Source organism: Pan troglodytes, chromosome 14 (assembly GCF_028858775.2).
Source record: "Pan troglodytes isolate AG18354 chromosome 14, NHGRI_mPanTro3-v2.0_pri, whole genome shotgun sequence".
Taxonomy (NCBI): Eukaryota; Metazoa; Chordata; class Mammalia; order Primates; family Hominidae; genus Pan; species Pan troglodytes.
This window is the reverse complement of record NC_072412.2, coordinates 100,230,740-100,257,919: the sequence shown is the minus strand read 5'-3', so window position 1 is coordinate 100,257,919 and position 27,180 is coordinate 100,230,740. Positions and strand designations below refer to the sequence as shown.

At 37.6% G+C, this 27,180-nt stretch overlaps 1 protein-coding gene across 2 annotated transcripts in view; it reads right to left on the bottom strand.

The window, feature by feature from the left end:
- The window catches only part of GPR180 (G protein-coupled receptor 180), a 52,676-nt gene that overhangs the window by 4,432 nt on the left and 21,064 nt on the right, over positions 1-27,180 (bottom strand). The window contains exons 7-10 of one of the 2 annotated variants that reach the window (XR_673894.4): positions 26,445-26,636; positions 23,706-23,783; positions 22,414-22,738; positions 8,204-8,358 (exon numbers count right to left, since the gene is read on the bottom strand). Coding sequence is in view for 1 of the 2 variants with exons in the window: in XM_522698.8 (XP_522698.2) it covers positions 22,580-22,738; positions 23,706-23,783; positions 26,445-26,636 (429 nt within the window). In the remaining variant the exon portion in view is untranslated. Of the gene's footprint in view, positions 1-8,203; positions 8,359-20,467; positions 22,739-23,705; positions 23,784-26,444; positions 26,637-27,180 lie in introns of those variants that run through there. The other variant, XM_522698.8, reaches the window with a different exon arrangement.

The following is a 27,180-nucleotide window of genomic DNA, read 5'->3' as shown; positions in this document are numbered from 1 at the left end:
CTCACACTACCTGCAAGCAAATATGTAATGTGAAATAATTTTATATTATTTCAAGATGTGTGTGTATATGTGTGTCATAGACACAAAACTATAAGTGAAGTGAAAGCATATAAGATGAAATTTTTACATTAAGATTGTAACGATGCAAAGACATTTTAAGATGCTCTTGTCATCCATGCAATTACTACTTTTGTTCCATTGGGTGACTACAGTGATTAGGAAGATGATTTTGTAGGATTTGAGCTGACATAAAATGTGTGTCAGAGCCCATAGGTACTATGTAGAAAGTCACCAAATACAGTATTCTCTACCACATGACACAGATATTTCAAACAATATTCATTTGAAGACAAAACTCAATATTTAACCCCAATGAAATTGCCCTTCTTCATGTACTTTCTGTTTTAATTCATGACACACTCTCTGTGGTAGGCAGAATTCTAAGATGCCCCCCAGGGACCCACACTTTCGAGTATAAGCAGGACCATGAATGTGATGAGAGAGCGCTCCAGTGATACCCCGTGTGGCAAAAGTGAAGGGATCGTGCAGATGTAATTCAAGTCCCTCCCCAGCTGGCCTTGAGTTAATCAAAAGAGAGATAAGCCTGAGTGGGCCTGATCTAATCAGGTGAGCCCTTTAAAGAGGGTCTAGAAGTAAACTAAACTCTAGAAGTCAGAGAGATTCTCCTGCTGCCCCTGAAGAAGTAAACTGCTGTGCTGAGAGAGGACCTGGGAGAGGGCCACATAGCAAGGAACTGGGAGCAGCCTCTAGATGCTAAGAGTGGCCGTGGCTGACAGCCAGTAAGAGAACAGGGACTGAATTCTGCTAACAACCACATAGGCTTGGAAGAACATTATGGGCTGCAGAAAATAACACAGCCACTCTGACACCTTTGTTGAAGCTTTGTAAGACCCAGGGAAGAGGACCCAGCTCACTTGAGCCCAGGAGTTCAAGAGCAGCCTAGGCAACATAGTGAGACCTCATCTTCACAAAAATTTTTTAAAATGACACGGGAAGCTCATATGAGCCCGGGAGGTTGAGGCGGTAGTGAGCTGTGATTGTGCTACAGCACTTTTGCCTGGGTAACAGAGCGAGATCCTGCCTCAAAAATAAATAAGTAAATAAGAACTAAAAAATAGGCCAGGCAGGGTGGCTCATGCCTGTAATCTCAGCACTTTCAGAGGCCAAGACAGGCGAATGGCTTGAGCCCAGCAGTTCAAGATCAGCCTGGCCAACATGGTGAAATCCTGTCTCTACCAAAAATACAAAAATTAGCCAGGTATGGTGGCAGGCACCTAAAGTCCAAGCTACTCCAGAGGCTGAAGCACAAGAATCACTTGAACCCAGGAGGCAGAGGCTACAGTGAGCCAAGATTGCAGCACTGCACTCCAGCCTGGGTGACAGAGCGAAACTCTGTCTCAAAAATAAATACATAAATACATGAGTAGAATTTGTATTCCTTAGTCTGTTATTCAAAAGGCTTTTTGATTGACCACCTCGCTAGCCTCTTCTGGCACTCTCCAACTTGTGTCCTGCCCTCTGGCCTTACCAAACAACATGTATTTCCCCAAATAAGCTCATTCAGACCTCTGCTTTGCATGGGCCATTTAGTTTGCTTGGAATGCCCTTCCTTCCTTGGGCCTTCTGGTAAACTTCCTGGCTCATTCTTCAAGATTCCAATATCTTCACCTTGCCTTTCATCACCATGAAGCCCTCTCTGTCCACCATCAAAACCCTGCAGTTGCTTTCTCCAGTCTTTCCATTAAACTGTGTGCAGAACTCCTCTGGTACTTACTCACTGTAATGCCTGTGTCTGATTCCATGCCTATCTGTTACCTGTAAGAGCTTCCTGAGGACAGAGCCTCCATCCCCTTTCTCATTCCTTTGTATCTTCACCTGTAACACACCCCTTGGGACATAGCAAGCAGTGAGTAAAACTTCACGAATGAAAGAAGATATAGTAGGAACTCAATAACAACATCAAATGTTATTTATGAAACTTCTAAAAATGCTTGGCATTGTACAAAGTGCTATGTAAAGTTTAAAAGGTACAATGAATTGACATCATAAACTAATATTGCTGATAAAGATAAACCATGAAAACACTACAAGCAGGAAGGAAATTAAAACAAACTAAAATTAACAGCAGAAATACTATTACATTTGTGCTATGAATAAATGAGTGTACTGCAAAGTAAAAAAGTTAATTTGGGCATGAAACAGAAATCCAGAATTGAATAAGAAGTACAGAATTTCACTACAGAGGGGAAAGGCTACTATCCTGGCATCCTGCCCTTTCTCTCGTTTGCTGTCCTATAAAACTCACCTAGTGCCTACTACATGCTAGATGGAGTGCCCAATAAAACAGGTCCACTCCAGTCTAGCGGAACTTTTAGTGAAGATGCATTTCTGTTATGTTACCTTCCCCTTGATGAAAGAGGCTACTTGCCTTTAAAAATCTTTAAGAAACGATTTAGCATTGTTTATAAAAATGAAAAATCCACATGTCTAGGAATTCGTTAAGTAAGTTATGTTCACACAGTGGAATAGTGTTCAGGCATTGTAACTGGTGCTAAAAATTAATATATCCTGCACATGATGAAATAATATTATAGAATTATCCCATTTAATATGTGCATGATATTTATATTATACTCAACCTTAAGGGGGAAAATCTGCAAGAATATATACAAATTTATTAACAGTAGTGTCTAGTTGGTAGAGATAGGTTTTTCTGTTTTTTGCTTGTAATATTCTTTGCTTGATTATACTTTCTAATTTTCCCCTATTAAACTCCTCTAATTTTCTTGGGTATTTAGTTTTACAATGGAGTATGAGAAAAAAGGAATTTTCAATTAAAATGAAAAAATGCTTCTTTTTTCTTTTGAGACAGGGTCTCTGTCACCCAGAGTGGAGTGCAATGGTGTGATCATGGCTCATTGCAGCCTTGACCTCCTGGGCTCAGGTGATCCTCCCACCTCAGTCTCCCAAACAGCTGGAACTAATTTTTTAAAATTTTTGTATATTTCATATTTGCCCAGCTAATTTTTGTAGTTTTTGTAGAGATGGGATCTCACTATGTTGCTCAGGCTGGTCTCAAAAACTCCTGGGCTTAAGCAATCCTCCCACCTCAGCCTCTCAAAGTGCTGCATGTAGCCATTAGGAAGTCATTTTTCCCATTAGCCAACTTATTTAGGCTGGTGGTCATCTTTCAACAAATATCTATTGAGTACCTATTATGTGTTAGGCTTCCTGCTAAGTTTTGAGAATAGACTAGTGACACAGTTCTTGCCCTCAAGGAGCTCAAAGTGTAGAGAAGAGGAAGAAAATGGAAAATTGAAGTGCAGTATGGCAAGGCAAGAACCACAGGAGCATAAGGGAGGGGTATCTAACCCACCTGGGAGCTAGGGGAGCCAGAGAGGCTTCCCAGAGGAACTCACACCTAAGTTGAGCCCTGAAGATCAAAAGCCAAAGGATTCTTATTAATCATTTCTTAAAAATTAACAAACAGCTTCCTTCCTTCCATAGTTGATGAGAGCCTAAATGAATGAGGATGTGTACTGACTTAGAGTTTTTCTTTCATGGATTCCATTAAGTAATACTCTCAGATGTCCTGTGGTCCCCAACTCAGGGCTGAGAGAGGCTCTCAGTGGCCAGTTGTCCTTTCCTCTGCTTCTGGTAGCACCATCAGCATTGGACTATGGCGACTGACTTTTGGCAGGGGGGAGCATGCCCAATCACTAAGTTCTTTCTAAAAGTCTAACCTAAATTGCTTTTACCATAGTTTTGAGTTATTGCATATAATTCTGTTATCTGTGAAATATAAAAGAGCTATGTCCTCCATATCACACACTTCCCCTTCATTTACTTAAAAAAAAAAATAGAATCATGGTCTTGCTCTGTTGCTCAGGCTGGAGTGCAGTAGGGTGATATCATAGCTCACAGCAGCTCTAACTCCTGGGCTCAAGTGATCCTCCCACCTCAGCCTCCTGAGTAGCTGGAACCCAGGCGCTTACCACCATGCCCAGATATATATATGATGTTGGTTACATGGATGTATACTTCTATCAGAATTCACCAAGATGTATACTTAAGATCCATGCATTTTACTCTATGTAAACTTTACCCAAAAATATTTTTTTAAAGATGGCATTGTAATCACAGCTATGAAGGGAGCTGACAAACAAAGTTGTTCCACATAAGATGGGGGCATAACTAACTAGGCACAAGGCAGAGAAGCAAAATTCATATTGGACTTAAAATCCAATAACTAAGTTATAGACTAGTGATACAGTATATCACTAGTGTATACTAGTATAGACTATACTAGTCTATGAGTGTGTATATATATACTTGTAGAGATGGAGTCTCACTATGTTGCCAGTCCGGTCTTGAACTCCTGGGCTCAAGCGATCCTCCCACCCCAGCCTTCCAAAGTACTGGGACTGCAGGTGTGCGCCACCTCTCCCAGCCTCATTTACATTTTTGTTTTTAAGAAGTCCCCTCAGCCTTTTCTTTAATCCTTGTAACTATCTGTCGTTTTACATTTCCTCATAGGATCTACTTTACATGGTTTTAGCTAATTTTCTTCTACTCTCTTCAATAGTCCTCTCAAAATATTAAAATCCAATTTAATCTAATATTCCACTGGGTTTAGCCTAGCTAGACTAAGTAAAACAAAATAATACATTTCCAGTTCTTCCATGTAATGCTTCCATTTAACATATTCAGGTCTTGTAGAGTAAAATCTACTCTATAACTTAGTCATTGGATTTTAAGTCCAATATGAATTTTGCTTCTATGCCTTGTGCCTAGTTAGTTATGTCCCCATCTTATGTGGAACAACTTTGTTAGCTCCCTTCATAGCTGTGATTACAATGGCATCTTTAAAAATATTTTTAGGTAAAATTTACATAGAGTAAAATGTATGCATCTTAAGTGTACATTTTGGTGAATTTTGATAAGTGTATATATCCATGTAACCAATATTCAGTCAAAATAAGAATATTTCTAGCACCCCAGAAAGTTCTCTTGTGTCCCCTTCCAATCAGCTCTCACTGCTCTTATTTCTATCACCATAGATCAGTTTTGCCTGTTCTGGTCTTGGTTCTGCTTCTATGTGACCACGTGTTTTCAGCAAATTTTTATCCCTGGAGGCTTTAGATTCCTGGTCAGTAAAATAAGGGGATTATTTTAATAGAACCTCTAAGACTCCTTTTCAGATCTAAGATTTTTTTTCTTTTTTTTTTTTGAGACAGAGTCTCACTCTGCCATCCAGGCTAGACTGCAGTGGTGTGATCTTGGCTCACTGCAACCTCTGCCTCCTGGGTTCAAGAGATTCTTCTGCCTCAGCCTCCTGAGTAGCTGGTACTACAGGCGCACGCCACCACTCCTGGCTAATTTTTCTATTTTTAGTAGAGATGGAGTTCCACCATATTGGCCAGGCTGGTCTCGAACTCCTAACCTCGTAATCTGCCCGCCTCAGCCTCCCAAAGTACTGGGATTACAGGCATGAGCCACTGCACCCAGCCCAGGTCTAAGATTTTAAGAATTGCCACTCTGATCTGATCAAAATAGTCAAATGTTTAGGATAAAATGTTTCACATCCCCTTGCTGCACTCTAGCACTTAGGGAAGATGCTAGGGCTGTCAAAGTACTCTTCTATGTACTTGTAAAAAAATGACTAGAAAAGAAAAAATAAGATCCTGTTGATCGGTGACCTTACCCCCAACTCTGTGCTCTCTGAAACATGTGCTGTGTCCACTCAGGGTTAAATGGATTAAGGGTGGTGCAAGTTGTGCTTTGTTAAACAGATGCTTGAAGGCAGCATGCTCGTTAAGAGTCATCACCACTCCCTAATCTCAAGTACCCAGGGACACAAACACTACGGAAGGCAGGGTCCTCTGCATAGGAAAACCAGAGACCTTTGTTCACTTGTTTATCTGCTGACCCTCCCTCCACTATTGTCCTATGACCCTGCCAAATCCCCCTCTGTGAGAAACACCCAAGAATGATCAATAAAATAAATAAATTAAAAAAAAAAAAAGAAAAAAAAAATAAAAAAATAAAAATAGGCCAGGCGCGGTGGCTCACACCTGTAATCCCAGTACTTTGGGAGGCTGAGGTGGGCAGATCACCTGAGGTCAGGAGTTCAGGGCCAGCCTGACCAACATGGTGAAACCCTGTCTCTATTAAAAATAAAAAGTTAGCCAAGTGTGGTGGTGCATGCGTGTAATAATACCAGCTACTTGGGAGGCTGAGGCAGGAGAATCACTTGAACCTGGGAGGCGGAGGTTGTAGTGAGCTGAGATTCCACCATTGCACTCCAGCTTGGGCAACAAGAGCAAAACTCCATCTCAAAATAAATAAATAAATAGATGATAATCTTTGATTTTTAAATATTAAAATTCTTTTACAATTTTTCTTATTACAAAGAGTAAAACATGATCTTTGTAGAGTATTTGGAAAATGAAGAAAAGGATAAATAAGAAAATCTAAATTCCACCACCCTGAGATAATCATCAAGATTTGGTTGCATTTTTTCAGTTCTTATATAATACTATATATAGTAGCACAAAGTTGGAATTGGAGAGTATTGGCATATATGAAGTTTTCATTTTTTTTTAACTTAACATTTATTTTATCATGGCAATTTGTACATCAGCATTCTTCAAAAATGTCTTTGCAGGGTGGATTGGAACAATTTGGAAAAAGAAAATGTTGGATCCCTACCTGACCCTTTACACAGCGGTTCTTGAGTCTGGTTGTACATCTCAAGTCACTTGCAGAAATTCAGAAACAATACAGTGACCACACCCCACCCTCAGAGATTCTCGACAAATTAGTCTGGGATGGAATCTAGGCATGAATATTTTTTTTCTCATGTGATTCTAATGCATAGCCTGGATAAGAACTATTGTTTTATATAAAAATAAATTCCAAGTAGATTAAAGATTGATTGTAACAATTGAAGCCATGGCATTAGTGTATACAGATGCCAGTGAAGATGGAATCTTGGGTACTGAAGAAAACCAAACGCAGGAACCCCAGAGGAAAATATTCACATACTTGATTATATGAAAGCTTTAAATTTCTGTATGCCAAAACAATCATATAAAAAACTGAAAAGCAAATCACAAAGCAGGAAAAATATTTTCAATATGCATTGTAGGCACAGTTCTTAGCAAGTGTAAAGAAAAAGATGAAGAACTAACAGAAAAGGCCAAGCATACGCCAATAACCCAGAAAAAAGTCATTTTATATATAAGGAGATAAAAAGCATTTCCTTTTCAAATAAAAAATAAGCTGATCTTCACTTCAGAATCTATTCCTCCTTTTCTGACTCCTCCTCCGCCACCACCTCCGCCCCCACCACTTATAACCCAGAGGCTGTACAGTAGTGTTTACATTCCTGCCCAGAAGCTCCTTAAAAAAAAAAAAATCAAACTCAAGGCAGATATATTAAAACTAAAACATGAATATATAAAGAAGAAAGTCACACTGGACACATAAAGATCTCATAAAACCAGAGGCAAAGGAACGTAGCATCATGTTATTACTGCCTGAGTCCAGCTTTGCACAGGTTCAACTTGCAATAAAAGGAAGTCTTTTCAATCTGCTCTAGTGACTTTACCCTTATTAGAATGCATACTCATTATTTTCTGATTACTCCTCTACATAAAACATATCATTTTGTACCTTGGTTTCCACACCGCTAGTATGGTATTTATATTTTATCTCTAAAGATTGTAATAAATCACTTCAAACACAATAACCCATTTAAGAATGGATTTCATAGGCAAAAAGGTGCACCTTTAGTGATGTGATTGCAATCATCAGATGCTCCAATTCTCCTGAAGCATGTATTATACAGTGTGTACACAAATGCTGCAGCAGTGTAGAAGAGGCTATTACAGGCTGAGTGAGTCAACTCAACTCAGTATGTACTTCCTAGTTTCAGGATGTATCCATAGGAACCCTTTGAAATGTTTTGTTTTATTAATTTGGCTCCTTTCTAGTTTTCACTAGAGCCAATGCTTTCAAGATAATGCAGTTTAGACATGTCACAGCTGTTGAAATTCAGCATAAGCTTGAGCTGACAGTGGTGTATCATCAAGAATCAGAAAAACTAAAACAACATTATGATAAAGAGGAGAAGTATGAAAAATACGGAGAAGACAAAGGGCAGGAAATATTGCCTTACCGACTTAAAGCAGAGCCCTGGAGGGAAACATCTGGTTTGGAGCAAACGGTGATTCTTTTAGCACACTGAAGAGTTCTCACTGGATAGAGTGAGGAGTGGCTGGATCTGAGAGAGGGGTTCCTGGAAGCTGAAGAGCTGGCAGGAAATGTTGCTCTCTGGAAGGGAATTCATATTTTAAAAGGTGAAAGACCTATGACCTTAAAATCTAGATAGAAGCCATAATCTGTAATTTTTGCTATGTGTTTAAAACCCAACCTTCCTCTGCCAGGAATGTTTTCCATCTTGAATTCTCAGGTTAACTCTATGAACCACTCTACATTCTTTGAAGAACAATCAAAGATAGAATTCACAGGGATTTAAAAGCCTTGTTAGTTTGGAAATATTAAAATTTAACAACTACCAGGTATCATTTATTTCCACAAAAGCTGCTGTCTTTACAAAATGAAATAAAACATAGTCTACTAATTTGACGAGGAACATAAGTTAGATCAATTTGTGGTGTACCCAGAAAGAAACCACTTTGCACTGAAACAATCCGTCTCTTACTTACCCTGGCCCCCTCGCCAAAAAAAAAAAAAAAAAAGCCCTTTACAAACATTGACTTCTGAGTGAGTCTTAAAAACTAATCTTCTGAAAGATCTATAAGGCTCACAGGCTAGGCAAGAGATTTAAAAGTTTATTTTGTGTGGGAGTAAGTTGGAATGCAGTCATGTGTGAATTAGATAGAATCTTGAACATATCCCAAACACACCTAACTTTCTGTTCTAACCACATATGTATGATTATTTAAAACAAACATTTCATCTCATGCACATTTAAATATTATCTCCACGAACAGACAGATTAGGAAGAACATCAGGCTCGCTGAAAATTTTACACAAAACCTTCAGGTCTATAAACAATGAGCATTGCACTGAGTGGGAACAAGCACCATACATAATCTTTACAACAATTCCATGAGCTCCTAATATCAGAACTCATCTCTCAGATCTGGCCACTTCTCACTCTATCTTGTAGGACCTTTTCCTGTACTAAAAGAATGACTGTTTGCTCTGAAACAGATTACAAATAAGAAAATTGTTGAAAAATGGCACAGCCAAGATTTGAATTCAGGTCTGTCTTGCCACAAAGGCCATGCTCTTTTCCAGTATATCATAATACCTTCTAATTGTGAAAGGTTTCAACATCTTTTATACCTAACCAGCCATATTTTACAGCACCTAGTGGCAATAAATCTGAAATATAAGTGATGTATAAAGCAAAAATTCAAACAGTACAACTTGCCAGGTGTGGTGGCTCACGCCTGTAATCCCAGCACTTCGGGAGGCTGAGGTGGGTGGATCACTTGAGGTCGAGAATTTGAGACCAGCCTGGCCAACATGGTGAAACCCCGTCTCTACTAAAACTACAAAAATTAGCAGGGCGTGGTGGCGGGAGCCTATAATCCCAGCTACTCGGGAGGCTGAAGCAGGAGAATTGCTTGAACCCGGGAGGCAGAAGTTGCAGTGAGCTGAGATTGTGCCGCTGCACTCCAGCCTGGGCAACCGAGCAAGACTGTCTCAAAAACAAACAAACAAACAAACAAAAAAACAGCTGATTTTAAATAGACCTTACAAAGCAAACAGATATGACTCAAGAGTGAATCTGAATGTTCTCATTCTTCATACTGCTAGAGTTTATACTGTATTAAGTACCCGGATTTTTTTTTTTTTTTTTTGAAATGGAGTCTTGCTCTGCCACCCAGGCGGGAGTGCAGTGGCATGATCACGGCTCACTGCAACCTCTGCCTCCTGGGTTCGAGTGATTTTCCTGCCTCAGCCTCCCCAGTAACTGGAATTACAGCCACATGCCACCATGCCCAGCTAATTTTTGTATTTTTAGTAGAGACGGGGTTTCACCATGTTGGCCAGGCTGGTTTTGAACCCCTGACATCAAGTGATCCACCCACCTCGGCCTCCCAAAGTGCTAGGATTACAGGTGAGAGCCAGCGTGTCTGGCCGTTTTTTTAAAAAAATCTCATCAGTTTGGGATGATAAAACTTTCCAAAATGTATTGAATGATGGTTCTACATCAGGAAATCTATTACTGCTGCTCACCATGTTGATAGAACAAAAGAGAATAATTATATCATCATATTCTTGGATGATGAAAATGCATTAAACAACATTCATTTTTTATTTTATTTAAAAAAATCATGAGTGAACTCCCATTCACAATTGCTTCAAAGAGAATAAAATATCTAGGAATCCAACTTACAAGGGATGTGAAGGACCTCTTCAAGGAGAACTACAAACCACTGCTCAACAAAATCAAAGAGGACACAAACAAATGGAAGAATATTCCATGTTCATGGATAGGAAGAATCAATATTGGGAAAATGGCCATACTGCCCAAGGTAATTTATAGATTCAATGCCATCCCCATCAAGCTACCAATGACTTTCTTCACAGAACTGGAAAAAACTACTTTAAAGTTCATATGGAACCAAAAAAGAGCCCACAATGCCAAGACAATCCTAAGCCAAAAGAACAAAGCTGGAGGCATCATGCTACCTGACTTCAAACTATACTACAAGGCTACAGTAACCAAAGCAGCATGGTACTGGTACCAAAACAGAGATATAGACCAATGGAACAGAACAGAGGCCTCAGAAATAATACCACACATCTACAACCATCTGATCTTTGACAAACCTGACAAAAACAAGAAATGGGGAAAGGATTCCCTATTTAATAAATGGTGCTGGGAAAACTGGCTAGCCATATGTAGAAAGCTGAAACTGGATCCCTTCCTTACACCTTATACAAAAATTAATTCAAGATGGATTAAAGACTTAAATGTAAGACCTAAAACCATAAAAACCCTAAAAGAAAACCTAGGCAATACCATTCAGGACATAGGCATGGGCAAGGACTTCATGTCTAAAACACCAAAAGCAATGGCAACAAAAGCTAAAATTGACAAATGGGATCTAATTAAATTAAAGAGCTTCTGAGAGCAAAAGAAACTACCATCAGAGTGAACAGGCAACCTATAGAATGGGAGAACATTTTTGCAAGCTACCATCTGACAAAGGACTAATATCCAGAATCTACAAAGAACTTAAACAAATTTACAAGAAAAAATAAAACAACCCCATCAAAAAGTGGGCAAAGGATATGAACAGACACTTCTCAAAAGAAGACATTTATGCAGCGAAAAGCCACATGAAAAAATGCTCATCATCACTGGCCATCAGAGAAATGCAAATCAAAACCACAATGAGACTCCATCTCACACCATTTAGAATGGTGATCATTAAAAAGTCAGGAAACAACAGGTGCTGGAGAGGATGTGGAGAAATAGGAACACTTTTACACTGTTGGTGGGACTGTAAACTAGTTCAACCATTGTGGAAGACAGTGTGGCGATTCCTCAAGGATCTAGAACTAGAAATACCATTTGACCCAGCCATCCCATTACTGGGTATATGCCCAAAGGATTATAAATCATGCTGATATAAAGACACATGCACACATATGTTTATTACGGCACTATTCACAATAGCAAAGACTTGGAACCAACCCAAATGTCCATCAATGATAGATTGGATTAAGAAAATGTGGCACATGTACACCACAGAATACTATGCAGCCATAAAAAAGGATGAGTTTGTGTCCTTCATAGGGACATGGATGAAGCTGGAAACCATCATTCTCAGCAAACTGTCTCAAGGACAGAAAACCAAACACCACATGTTCTCACTCATAGGTGGAAATTGAACAATGAGAACACTTGGACACAGAAAGGGGAACATCACACACCGAGACCTGTCGTGAGGTAGGGGGAGGGGAGAGGGATAGCATTAGGAGATATATCTAATGTAAATGATGACTTAATGGGTGCAGCACACCAACATGGCACATGTACACATATGTAACAAACCCACACACTGTGCACATGTACCCTAGAACTTAAAGTACAATTTAAAAAATCATGATACAGTAAAATTGACTTCTTTAATATACAATTCTTTGAATTTTAACATACATCTAGACTGAGATAACCACTACACAGTCAAGATAAAGAAGAGTTCCATCACCTCCCTCAAAACTCCTTGGTGTTACCCCTTTGTAATCATACCCTGTCCTCACCTGTAACTCCTGGCAACCACTGATGTTTTCCCCATTACTGTAGCTTTGTCTATATGAGAATGCCATCTAAGTCGAATCATACAATAACACGTAACTTTTTAAGACTAGCTTCTTTCATCCAACATAAGGCCTTTGATTCTCATACAAGTTGTGTGAATCAAGTTTCCTTTTATTACTAATAATATTCCTTTGTAGGGATACATCATACTTTATCAATTCAGGACATCTGGGTCGTTAACAGTTTTTTATAATTATGAATGGAGCTGCTATAAACAGTATGCACAGGTTTTTGTATGAGCCATTCATTTATCTAGGGTTAATACCAAGGAGTGGAATTGCTGGGTCATCTGGTAATTTAACTTTATAAGAAACTGCAAAACTGTTTTTCAGAATGGCTCTCCTATTTTGCATTCCCACAAGCAATGTAGGAGAGTTCCAGCTGCTCCACATCCTTTCCAGGACTTGGTAATTTCAGTATTTTTATTTTAGCTATTTTAATAGATGTGTAGTAGTATCTCTCCAACCTTTTAATTTGCATTTCCCTAATGACTAATTATAGTGAACATCTTCTCATGTGTTAATTTGCTAGCTGTATATTTATTCTTTGGTGAAATGTCTGTTCAAGATTTTGGCTCATTTTTTAATTGGGTTGTTTTCTCACTGTAGAGTTTTAAGAGTTTTTAATACATTCTTTATATGGAATCCTTTATTAAACTTTATCGTATTTACAAATATTCTCCCAGACTATTGCCTGTCTATTCATTCTCTTGACAGTGTCTTTTGCAGAACAAAAGTTTTTCATTTTGAAATCAAATTTGCCATTTTTTATCTTCTGTGGATTATGTTTTAGGTGTCTAAGAATTCTTTGCATAACCTCATCATAAAGATTTTCTCCTGTGTTCTAAAAGTTTTCTAGTTTTATGTTTCACATTTAGATCTATGATTCATTTTAATATTTGTATGAGGTGTGATATGATTTGGCTGTGTCCCCACCAAAATCTCATCTTGAATTGTAGCTCCCATAATTCCCACGTTGTGGGAGGGACCCAGTGGGAGATAACTGAATCATGGGGTGGTTTCCCTTATACTATCCTCCTGGTAGTGAATAGGTCTCACAAGAGCTGATGGTTTTATAAGGGGAATCCCCTTTCACTTTGCTCTCATTCTCCCATCTGCTGCCATGTAAGACATGCCTTTTGCCTTCCGCCATGATCGTGAGGCCTCCCCAGCCACATGGAACTGTCCGTTAAACCTCTTTTTCACTGGCCAGGCACAGTGGCTAATGCCTGTAATCCCAGCACTTTGGGAGGCCAAGGCGGGCAGATCACGAAGTCAAGAGATCGAGACTAACCTGGCCAACATGGTGAAACCCTATCTCTACTAAAAATACAAAAATTAGTTGGGCATGGTGGCACTGGCCTGTAGTCCCAGCTACTTGGGAGCCTGAGGCAGGAGAATCACTTGAACCCGGGAGGCGGAGGTTGCAGTGACCCAAGATCATGGCATTGCACTCTAGCCTGGGCGACAGAGCAAGAATCCATCTCAAACACATACACACACACACACACACACACACACACACACACACACACCCCTCTTTTTCATTATAAATTACCCAGTCTCGGGTATCTTTATCAGCAGTGTGAAAACACACTAATACAAGGTGAGAGAATTAGGTTGAGGTTCATTTATTTTGCATATGGATGTCCATTAGTTTCAACATCATTTGTTGCAAAAGCATCAAAAGCATTCCTTTCTTCACAAACTTGCCTTTGCACCTTTCTCTCCCACCTCTTCTATTTTTCTGGAATAGATTGTGTAGAATCAGTGTTATTTCTTTAACTGTTTGGTGGAATTTACCCATGAAACCATCTGGGACTAGAGATTTCTATTTCAAAAGTTGTTTAAATAAGAATTCAATTCCTTTGATAGTTATAGGACTATTTTGGATATTTATTTCTTGAGTGGGTTTTGGTAGTTTGCGATGTTGGGAGAGGCAGTCCACCATCCTTTTGCATCCCTGCATGTTCCTAATGGGGAGACCAAGAACACGAGGCTCTAACTACTCTTTATCTAGGCCATGTCTCAAGGTTGTGTATATAGTGAGCAGGATGAGGAAATGTTTCCCCCTTGACAAAGAGCCAGTTATAAAGGAGATAAACTGTCTAGGTTCAGTGTTCCTTCAGTGCAACACAAATCCACTGCATGTGGAATATTCATGTAGTCCTGCCTGTATTGCCTCCATAAACTTCAGATATATGTTTAACCAAGGTAAACCAACATGAAGCTCATGGTGCTTGCTGTAACAGGTTAGCTTGTAAGTATGTAAAATCTCAGACCTTTTATAGTTCTTGACATATAGTCTTCAGAGAATTGGTTATTTCATCTAAATTGCCATATTTATGTTAGTAGAGAATGTCTTTTTTTGTTTGTTTGTACTATTTTCTTACTGTTCCGTTAATGTCTGCAGTCTGGTATCTCCTTTTATTCCTGATATTAGTAATTTGTGTCTTTTTTCTTTTGTCAGTCTTGCTAGAGGCTTGTAACTTTTACTAATCTTTTCAAAGAATGAGCTTTTGGTTTTGTTAATTTTTCTCTATAGTTTTTCCATAATCAAATTCATTGATACCTGCTCTTTATTATTTCCTTGTTTTTGCTTGCTTTGGAGTTTTCATTTTTAAGTTGAAGGAGCAACAATTAGAGGTAAAAAATGGAATAGAAAAGACAAAAATAATGATTATTTGCAGACAATACGGTTGTTTACCTAGAAAACACAAGAGAGCCAACCAGAAATTTATTACAACTGTTAGAAGAATTCAGTTAGGTGACTGGGAACAAAATTAGAATACAGAAATCAATAGTTTTCATGCAGAAAACAAAAGCCATATGCAACATAATGGAAGAAAACATTAACATATTCATATCAAGAAATGTACAAGAGCTATATAAAGAAGTCTTTAAAAGGTGATTGAGAAACACATACTTCTGATTACTTAATATATAAGTATATATAATATGTACTATATATGTATACAAGTTTTAAAAAATCAGAAAGGCATTTCGTACTAGTTTCTTGGATCACTATGGGAAAACCTAGTTTCCGACAGTTGATAATATGCTTAGCTGAGGAGTCAATGGCATGCTACCACCTATGGGTTTAACACTCAACACGTTAAGAAAGTCAAATTTCCCTAAATTGCTATGGAAATTTAATTCATCCCACTAAGAATACTAAACAGGATTTTTTTCTTTTGAAAATCAGAAAAATTGATTTCAAAGTTAATATAAAAAATGAGCAAGACTAATTGGAAAATTATAAAAAACAAAAACACTTAACAGAAAATTATCCCTACCAAAGCGTACAGCAATTTTAAGACTACAATAATTGAAACAGTGTGGTACCAGATCAACAGTTCATCAGATAGTCTTAAAAGTCCAGAAACCAATTAGCAACGAATCAGTAAAGATGGATTATATAACATATGTTGCAATAAGTCAACAACCATCTGAAAAAAATTAAGTTGGATCTCTAATTCATATTTTAACAGCAAAATAAATTCCAGGTGGATGAAAAAAACATACAAAATAAAACCATAAAACCACTAGATGAAAATACAGGGCATTTAAACATAATCTCAAAGAGCTAAGGCTTTTCTACCTGTGAAACAGGTAGAACACAGAAGAAAAAAATGAAAGACTGATAATTCCACCTGCATTAAAAAAACTACAAGAAAAAGATACCATTAAAAAAGTAAAGAGAAAAATCACAAATTGAGAAACACAGTTCAGACTCATATCACAAATGACCAATTTCTGTTATAAAGAGTTTTAACAAATCAATAAGAAAAAGACAACCAACCCAATAGAAAAGTGTTAGAAAAATATGTTAACAGATCGTAGAACTGGAAAGAAAATGGTTTTAAAACAAAAATTAATAAGAGAAATGCAAATTAAAACTATAATGAATAAAAGTTATTTATCAGATTGATATCTAGTACAATCCATGGAAAACAAAAACACTTAACCGAAAATTATCCGTACAGAGAGTACAACATAATTTTCTGTTAAGTGTTTTTGTTTTGCACGGATAATCAGGATATTTGCAATGGCTTCTGACACCAACTGCCTGAAGTTAAGCCAAACTTCACAGATTAAAGGCCCAGTCCTCCATATGACTGCCCTCACTTCAGAAACTAGCAACTTTGGGCATTCCCAGGACCATCCTTACTTCTGACCAACTGGCTGCAAGTTCAGGGGTCCCCACAATACCTTCAGGTTCTATAATTAAATAGAACAACTCACAGAACTCAGCAAAGTGCTATGTGTACTATTACAGCTTATTATAGCAAAAGGATACAAATCAGAACAGCCAAAAGAAGACATACATAGAGCAAGGTGTAAGAGGATCCCAAACACAAAGTTTCTGTGTCCTCAGGGACATGTCACCCTCCTAGAACACACCAGAGTATTGCCAACCAGGGAAGTTCACTTGAGCATCACTGACCAGAGTTTCTCTCGAGGTTTCATGACAGGCATGATTAATTGACTCAATCTCTATATAAAGCTGAACTCCATCTCTAACCCCTCTCTCCACCTCAGAGGTTGGGCTAATATCATATGACTCAAAACTCCAACCCTCTAATCCAATGGTTGGTCTTCTGGTGTGGCTAGCCCCTATTTGAGTCATCTTGTTAGCGTAACTATCAGAGCTCACTATGAATAACAAAGATACTTCCATCACCTAGAAAATCCCAAGGATCTAGACCTGGAACCTGGAGTGGAGGCATTTTGGGAGGAGGGAAGGAAGTCTTGGCAAATTCTTGATTACTGTCTTAATTTCAGCCTTGTCCATATTAGCAAGACTGAAAACCAACAACGTGCAGTAACAGAACTGATTCTTTGAAAAAATCAAAATACATCCATATAATGGAGTTCTATGCAATTGGTGAAAAAAATGGGACAATTCTAGGTAAGGCTACAGAATAAATTGCTGAATGTGCAAAAGTCTGTATGTTATGCTATAATTTGTGTTTCATATATGTTTATATGTGCATGGGGCCATTTCTAGAAAGATAACTGGTAACAGAGTTTGGATTCAGGGAAGGGAAATGAGTGAGAGAAGGACTTCTTTTCCCCACCTTTTTCAACTTTCTGATTTTTGTACAATGTGCATATATTACCTGTTTAACAAGAAGAAAACATTAGAAGGTTTTCGCATACTTCTTTGAGGCTACTGAACATAACTTATAACTTAATATTTTCTTGATTACTATCAGTCACTGTCATGAATACACTGAACAACAAATCTCTTAAGAGTCTACTGAGATACACAACACAGGGCTGCTTTCACCTACACTAAATGACCCCAGGCTGCTGCAATTTGAGTGTTATTGTCATTTCTAGTTTTCCTATCTTTTCCCAGCTGCTTCTGACTACTGTCAACATTCCCTCCTCTAGCTGACTAGAAACTTCTCTTTTAAATTGGTGCTTCTGGTTGTGGCAGGCCAGAAACCAGACACATGGTCCTATTACAGGACTACATAAAATAAAGAGAAACTGCCTCTGTGAGAATTTGAGAAATCCTCTCGTAATTGATGTTTTATGACAACTACTTGACTAGTCAAGATTTTTACACACTACCAAGTTCCATGCAATTGAACAAAGAATAGGCAAGGTATTATTGAAGTCACTACGGGTACTTCTATTACATAATTAATACTACACTGTTAAGTACAGATTTGGAACTTTTTCAGCATTGCCTTCATTCACTCAAAAATATTTTTGAGCATCTAGTATGCACCAGGGAGTGTCCTAGTATTAGGCATACAGCAATGAACAATAGAGACAAACTCACTTAAAATTTATATTCTAATTTGAGAGATAACAAAGATAAACCAGCTAAGTACAACAAACAAAAAAAGGGATAATATGATAGAACTAGGATGGGGGAATAGCATTAGATAGGATGGTATGGTTAATCAGGGTCTGATCAGAAAAGAACCACTAGGATCTAATACACATACACATATCTTAATATTCAAAATAAGGGACTTATTATAGGGATTATAGGAGGCGGTTTCTTTTGTGTCTGGCAGTTGGAAAGGGAAGACATGGGAAATGGGGGAAGCAAGGAACTTGCTAGGATGAGTAGAACCTGTGGGAACTGAGTGGAACTTGTGAGGATGGACTGGAAGCCATACAGGTCTCTCACTGCCTCTAATCCTCCAGTGTGAATGATGGAGTTGTCCAGAAGAAGCTGGCACCCTTTGTCAGAGTAAAACGCACACCTGGCCCAGGAGCCAGAGAAGCTGAAGGAGCCATTCCGGCAGGAACTGGTGTTCCTGTGGGCCTGGCTGTTGTCTCACAGGCCAAGAGAAGCCAACAGATAAGCAATAATGTGGATAAGCTGCAACAGTGCCTTGTGCCTTGTGCCTTGTCTGGCCCTTCCTCTTACAAAAAGAATGCAGATCTGGCTGCTACTTTACTTCTGCCTTCTATATCTTGTATCAAACATTTCTTATGGCCTACATTGTCCTGAAATTATGCATGGAAGAGAATTCTGCAGAACCTATCTCCAGGTTGACTGAACTGCACCATATAAATCCACCACAGATGGTGAGTTCTCTAAAAGACATCTGAGCTGAGAACCTGAAGGATGAGGATTCAGCCTTCCAACCATGCTAAGATTTGGAAGAGAATGTCCCAGGCAGAGAAGATGGCTAGTGCCAAGTATCTGAGGCTGTGATATAAGCTAGATCTTTTTTTGATGAAGGACAATGAGGCTGGGATATGTGTGTGAGAGAGTGGTACAAATTAAGAGATAACCAGATCATATGGCCTTGCAGAACATAGTAATGAGCGAGGACTTCTTTTCCTAAGTGCAATGAGAGGCACATGGAGGGTTTTTGTCAGGGAAGTAGTAGTTTGATCTGATTTATATGATTTTTAAACTTTTTGAAATAATTTCAAACTTACAAAAAAATTACAAGATTAGCACAAAGAATTTCTGTATGCTCATCATCCAGATGATTTCCATTCTTAAGAGATTGTTTTGGCTACACTGTAGAGAATGGCCCTAGTGGGCAGGACCACTTCTTTCCTCACCTCCAGGCTCCATGGCACTCCTACAGCACAACACATATGATGCCCCTGGAGCTGTGCAGAAGGCTGCCCAAGTGTGGACATGGTAATATTACATAGAGAGCTATTGCAAGAAATCAAGCTACAGTGCTTCTACCACACTACTTTCAGATCACAGAGGAAAACCAATCTCATTATTTTAGTCTCAATTCACAAATACATGTTGGAATAAAAAACAGTATTACCTCTTCATATCTGGCTACTTCTAACAATCATATCAATTCTCAAAACAAACAAAAAACAACCTCAATGATTTGATACCACAGAAGCTATTTAAGAAAATGTTTCACAGATAATTCCAAATTTCCAATTTCCAAAGAACGTGCAGTGTCCTAGAAGAAACATGCTGAAGGAGCCCATGTTCATGTTGATAGATAGGTTCTAGTCTCATTATTTTAGAGATGATCTCAGATTTGTGTATCTCCTATGTTCATCAGATGTGACTTTACTGGAGATAATAAATAATTACCCTGAAGCAAGCTCTTCTGCCTAGATTAACTCTCCTGCTAGTAATACTGTCTGGTTAAAAGCCAGGTTCAAATACTGAAGTGTGCTGAGGTCTTACAGATATTCAAGCGCATGTTCTGATTTTAGCACAATTCCAGTTTTAATGTTCAAATCAACAGCAAAAATTATGATGGATAGCAATTCATTCTCACTAAAACACAGCTAATACGTGTTCCTTAAATCATGAAGGTAAAGTGGAAAAACTAAATAGTTTCATGACCTTAGAGAAATCATTTATTCTCTCTTATACTCAGTTAAATGGGAGCCTGGTTATCACAATAGAGATGAGTAATAATGAAGGTAAAATGCCTGGTAAAATGCATCACAGTAGGCACCCATCTTATTATACACACGTCAATAAAAATAAGCATCTATTTTTTAAGGGAAGAGAAGAAATGCTTCTTAATAAAGCTCCGGATGAACCATTTATCTTCTTTCAAAAAATGTAAAAACACATAAAAAAGCATTATCTGACAAAGAAAAGTAGAAAAGATTTTTATCTTTAATTAGAGTTTGTAGTATACACTTAACTTTCTGTAATCTGCAGTGATGAATCTCTATGTAAACATTCAGAAAAAGAGGGAATACTGTGTCATGACTTATGAACTATAAATTTTGTCCCTGATTACTAGTCAAGAACAGTTTTATACATTTATTAACAACTACTTTCCTCCACTTAACAACAGCTCTTAAATAACAAAATAAATTATCAGCATTTCCAACCATAAATTTAAGAATTAAAGTTTAAAAAACTGGTTAGTTTCATAAATGCAAGCAGAGTAATAAATTTCATATATGTTAATTGCAGTTACTTATGTTCTTTGAGTGAAGTAACACAAAGATTTTTCCCTTCCCCTTTTGGCAAGTTCACAAAATTCATGAAAAGTCTTCACCTTTTTCTTTTTTGCTTAATTTCTTTTTTGCATCTCAGCTGAACACAACAGACAATAGCTGGGGTTATTAGCGAGACATGATAAAAGAAAAGGTTATGACCACTCAGACGATCATGTATACCTAAAACATAACTCAGACTTTCTAGTCTTAACCTGTAGCTCTAATGTACTAAGTGATTTACAAAGAACTAATAGAGAGATGATTTAATGAGCAGGTTGAACTTGGTAACTTTGTCATTTTGGGTCACAAACACATATTCTGCCCTGAAAATGAGGCAGAATACTAGTCATTTCCAATGAGACTAGGTACAAAAGAAAAACAAAAACAAAGCCATAGATATTTTTAAGTTGCACTACATTATTTTAACTATTTAATTAAAAAATTTAACTACCAGATCAGTGCACTGTTTCTTGCTTAAACACACAGTAAATAGATAAAAAATATTTTAAAAATAAGCCAGAAGTAAAAAGGAAAAGGCCTGAACAGCTTGACAAACAGCAACAGAATAATTTCCAATCAGTGACTATTAATGGGAATACTCATTTTATACAGTGAGTATTGACAACCATTTAGCAATTCTTTAATCAGGCACTTGATATTTTTTAGCTAGCGTACTCAATACTGGGGCATCACACACACACACAAAAGTATGGCTTTATTACAAAGGATTCAAGATGGCAACTACTTAGAATCCAGTGCCAACACGGATTATAACAAATCCAGTGAGTGTTTTGTTTTTCAATTATTCATAGAAAATTTAATCCTGATTAAGTATCCTTGGGCAGGAATTCATGGGTAGTTGATGACTGAAACCAACATTTATGTGAAATGCTTCTGTTAATTTAATCTGTGTATACGGCTTAATTATGATTGGGGATTCAACGTAAGAGAAATGAATTCTATTGGGATCAAAATTTCAGTACCATATCACATAGTACCTTTTCCCTTCTTTCTGTTTAAACACATAAACCTGCTTGTCCCTTCACCTAAGTGCTCAGATTTTAAAATCCTTTGTCCTTACAACCCGTGTAATGTATTTAAGTTTTATTTTTTCATAAACTGTTTGTCAAAAACCTTTGCTAATCAAGCTAAAACCTGAACTAGAGCCAAAAATGGCAGAAAAAATTGGAGAATAACTCCACCCACAAATAAACAAAAGCTTATTCATTTAACTGTGAACCTATTTTATATTCATTTCCTGAAGTAATTTCAATTCCTTTAAACTCAAATATGAAATACATTTTCCTTAAAGCATAAAAAGCAGCAGTTTTAAAAATCAATGTATTACACTGATTTCATAACTGGACTAGTTTAGATATTTATAAGCAAGTAATCATTTAACTGATTACTTTTTATAAGACTATTAAACCTGAGTTAGCTATTAAGATGAGGCATTATAAGTGGTGAATATTTTACCAAAATATCATAGTTATTTTTCACATTTATTTCCACATAGAAATCGCTTCAATAATTTTATAACAACACTTTCTTCAAAGTTTGTTGTTTAAGTATATTTCAAAACATTTCATTTATTACCTTTTTTTTCAGTCTTGGTACTGCTTAAATGCAGTTATATAAATAACATGCTCTGCTTTCGCTGTTCAAGTTTTCATACTAAATGTATGAAAAAAAAGTCACTGTATTTGGATCCTTATTGCACTCTTTTAACCAATTCACTTTTCCTCTCAACAAAAATCAAGTATCAGAAATGAGGGCGACTTTTGTGTCCAGATGATATGGTCAGTGGTAGTGTTACTGAAGAAAGTGAAGAAACTTCCCAGTATAGACTGTGAGACAGAAAGAGTCTGTAGAGAATAACCATGGAAACAGACTGGCAAAGGATAACACCTATTGTAATAACCTGAAAAGAAAAGGAAAGGAATGCTTTTACTACATGCAGAAATAGAGAAATAATATTCAATTTATTATGAATCTATATATGCTTTTTATATAAATACAATACTCTTTCATCTTTACCATAGGTACATTTTATCAAAAAAATTTTCTGACTAATGCTCAGAACTCTAATTGTTTAAGGATAAAAATCCCTTTAACAGTTATTTTGTAGATGACAAAGTAAGGCACAAAAGAGTAACTTGCTAAACCATTCTCTCCTAAGGGTATGCACTACAGACAAGAGTTTCAGTAAATAAGAAAAATCAGGTTCCTAGCTAATTTAGTAACAGGAATAAAGCACGCTCCTACCTGAACTTTAAAGAGTACTCTAAAAGCCCTTTCAAAAATTCTCAAGTTGCTTCTCTATTTTTGTAGACTACTGTCCTATCTATTCACCCTTTGTAAATACCTCAGGCTCAATAAACATTTGTGCATTCAGGCACATACTGCATTGCTTGTAAAGGGCTCCTGGCAGACCTCTATTTTGAAATGATGGAGCCATTCACCTAAGAAGGTAGGTATCAACACAATCAAAATGCATCATACTTGAGCATGGCACTCTGGTTTGTAGTCTGTTAAATAACTAGACTGATTTTTACAAATCTTGATTTTTGCTATTATGTAAGAAAAATTTTAATCATTTTTTAAAAGATGTATTATAAATTCTCGAATTTATAAAACAAAATTTCTATTTTAAAATTATCTATTGTAGTACAATCAAGAAAAGCTATTTCCACCATTTTGCTTATAAATATTTTAAAAATATTTTAAACTTCAAATTTATCTGCTTATTGGTTTACTATTTTGTTTCAAAGTTTTAAATAACCCAGAAAATGTCTTAAAAAATAAATAGGTCCCTCCTATTTAAATATTCTCCCAATTAAGACAATATTTTCATTAAGAAAACTACTTTGATCATGTATATTTCTTACCTTGTCTCTTTGGTAGTCGCTAAAAATGACAGAAATGCATGCAAGAACTGGATGGCATAAAAACCACAAGATACAGCCCTGAAACAAATGAAAAAGTGAAATAAGTAGAACTGTGTAGTTTTTTTTCAGAATGTACCAGACAAAAAAATGTTACTAGCATTTTTAGGTTCTGATTAACCTCAACAGGCCTTTAGAGTACAGCCTGCAATAAAATGTAGAAATAAATTTACTGTTGCTGTGACATTAATATTTTGTTTCTAACCAAATGAGTATTTTTGGAGTATTTATAATCTTATGTTTATAAATCTGTTGCATACACATTTTGATACACTACAAATTATTAACATAAGTAACAAATTATTAAGTGACAAAAGCAAGGCACAAATGTGTAATATTTCTGTAAAAAGAAAAAAGAATGTACATTCATATTTGCATGCTGATACACAAAGAAATCCTGTAAAAATACACAAAAAACATTAATAGTCGTTACCTGTTTGAGGGTTAGAACAGAGGAGGGGGAACTGGGCAGGTAAGAATGGGTAACTGTTTTTACTTTTCAAATATTTTTCTATTCTTCCTTGAACCTAGTAATGTATTCTCTTTTCCAAAATTAAATTTGAAATAAAAAATAAGTTAATAAATAGCTGTTGAAATGTTTGGTACATTAAAGATATAGGGAGAAAAAAACAAGATATAGAAAAATGTTTAGTATGTTACTATTTGTATAAAAATGAAAGGAAATATATATAGGCATATATACTTAAAACTCCAGAAGGATAAATTAAGAACTAATAGCAATTGTGTGAGGAGGTGAGAATAACTTTTTGCTACTCCTTAAATACTTTTAGATGTTTGATCCTATTTAGAAAGTTAAATTAAAACATAAAATACTTTAAATTTTGCACTGCTTTAAGCATAAAGCAAAACAAGAGGCCAGGCGCGGTGGCTCATGCCTGTAATCCCAACATTTTGGGAGGCCGAGGCGGGCGGATCACCTGAGGTCGGGAGTTCCAGAACAGCCTGACCAACATGGAGAAACCCCATCTCTACTGAAAATACAGAAATTAGCCAGGTGTGGTGGCACATGCCAGAGACTGAAACAGGAGAATCGCTTGACCCCGGGAGGTGGAAGTTGCAGTGAGCCAAGATCGCACCACTGCACTCCAGCCTGGACAAGAGCGAAACTCCATCTTAAAAAAGAAAGGCTGGGTGCGGTGGCTCACGCCTGTAATCCCAGCACTTTGGGAGGCCAAGGCGGGCATATCACAAGGTCAGGAGGTCGAGAGCATCCTGGCTAACACGGTGAAACCCCGTCTCTACTAAAAATACAAAAACTTAGCCGGGCGTGGGCGCGAGTTACTCGGGAGGCTGAGGCAGGAGAATGGCATGAACCCGGGAGGCGGAGCTTGCAGTGAGCCGAGATCACGCCACTGCACTCCAGCCTGGGCGATAGAGCGAGACACCGTCTCAAAAACAACAACGAAAAAAGCAAAATAAGAAAACTTAATGCCTAAACACCTCAAATACATATTAACTTATCAAACAATAAGCACTACTGTCCCTGTGAAAAACTCAAAGGCAGGATGACATCTTCTTGTCTTGCGCTCAGAAGCCTGAAGTTGGTTCTTAGGGCTGCAGCAGCAGCAGCTTTGCAATGCTCAACACTAGGAATAAAGCAGGAATCTGGCTCTCCTTCCATAGCTGCCTCAGAATAATGGCCAATAACTCTGGACAAGGTGGGCTGCCTGAACAGAATCAGTCTGATCAGAATGCTGGTTCGCAGGGCTAAAATGAAGGGGTATGGATTCTCTCAATCTGACAGAAAAATGAAACCTTCTAGGGAGGGAAGGTTCTATAATGTTACTGCTCTAACCCTTCTCCTGTATAGAAAAAAACTGAATTTGCTTTTAGATCTCACTAGCACAAGAAGGTCAAGAAAGAAGGAATAAAGTGACACGATCTCATGTGGATGGAGTGAGGCTGGCTGAAACACATGGACTCAGCCTCCTGGCTCCAGCTGCTTATGCTGAAGGATAGCTCCTAACTGTTATAAAACACTGCATAACTCTGAGAATAACAGTTTATAGTCAATTAATAACTGTTGAGAAATCCAAACCATATTTGATTTTAAAAATTTAAAATTCTGGTATTACAGAAAAAAATGTAAAATCCCTATTGATGAAACTATGAACCAGGCAAAACTGACCTGCAAAGAGTATATGGAAAATACTGTCTCACAGGTCTTATAAAATAGGGATAATACCTACATCACATAAGTTGCTAAGGTTAAATGAGTTGAACCACATAAAGAACTTATGGTAGTGTCTGTCACATAACAGAAGTTTGTTTGTTTTTTTTTAAAAAGAAGGTCTCGCCCTGTCACCCAGGCTGGAGTGCAGTGGCCCAATCTTGGCTCACTGAAGCCTTCAATGCACAGGCTCAAGCAATCCTCCCATCTCAGCCTCTCAAGTAGCTGAGACAACAGGTGCTCGCCACAAAGCCTGGCTAATTTTAATTTTTTGTAGAGATGGGGTCTATGTTGCCCAGGCTGGTTTCCAACTTGGGGGCTCAAGCGATCTGTCTGTCTCGGCCTTCCAAAGCACTGGGATTATAGGAGTGAGCCACTGTGCCCAGCCCAGAAGTTTAATAAAAGTTAGCATGTAGTTGTTTATTAACTTCCCAAAGAAACCAGAACCAAGTGGATAATCAGAATAAACCATTTTCTTTCCAAACCCATACTTTGGCAAATGTGATGTAGAACTCCCTTTTGAGTGTACTTCTCTCCACTGTGATGATCTGATAGAGTCCACAGCCTAATGACAATGCTAGGCAAATTCTTAGAACAATTAGGAGGATCCCTGCTAAGTTGTGGTGTGAATGGTAGCTATGATGACTGATATCTTCAAACTGTTCCCAAAGTAGCAAAACACTCTGCAAAAGAAAAACAGTATTACATTTAGGAAAATAAATATACCTCATTACAATATTTTTTTCAACTCTTTAATAAACATCCCTTTAAACGTTATATAAACATTCCTATCAGACCATAGAGGTTGTTAATTAATAAAGTACAGTCTTTTCATCACTCTAATACCCTAAGCTAGACAAAATGAATTTTTATCAAGTGAGACCACAGTTAAGAGATTTTTTAAAAATTCTATTGCTGCCGGGCGCAGTGGCTCAGGCCTGTAATCCCAGCACTTTGGGAGGCCAAGGTGCGTGGATCACCTGAGGTCAGGAGTTCGAGACCAGCCTGGCCAACATGGTGAAACCCCACCTCTACTAAAAATACAAAAAATTAGCTGGGTGTGGTGGCGGGCACCTGTAATCTCAGCTACTTGGGAGGCTGAGGTAGGAGAATCACTTGAACCCAGGAGGTGGAGGTTCCTGATTTCTTAACCAACATTTCTGAACTTCACTTTTGCAACACAGAAGTGCTACCACAGAGCTACCACAGCCCATGGTTCATATTTTT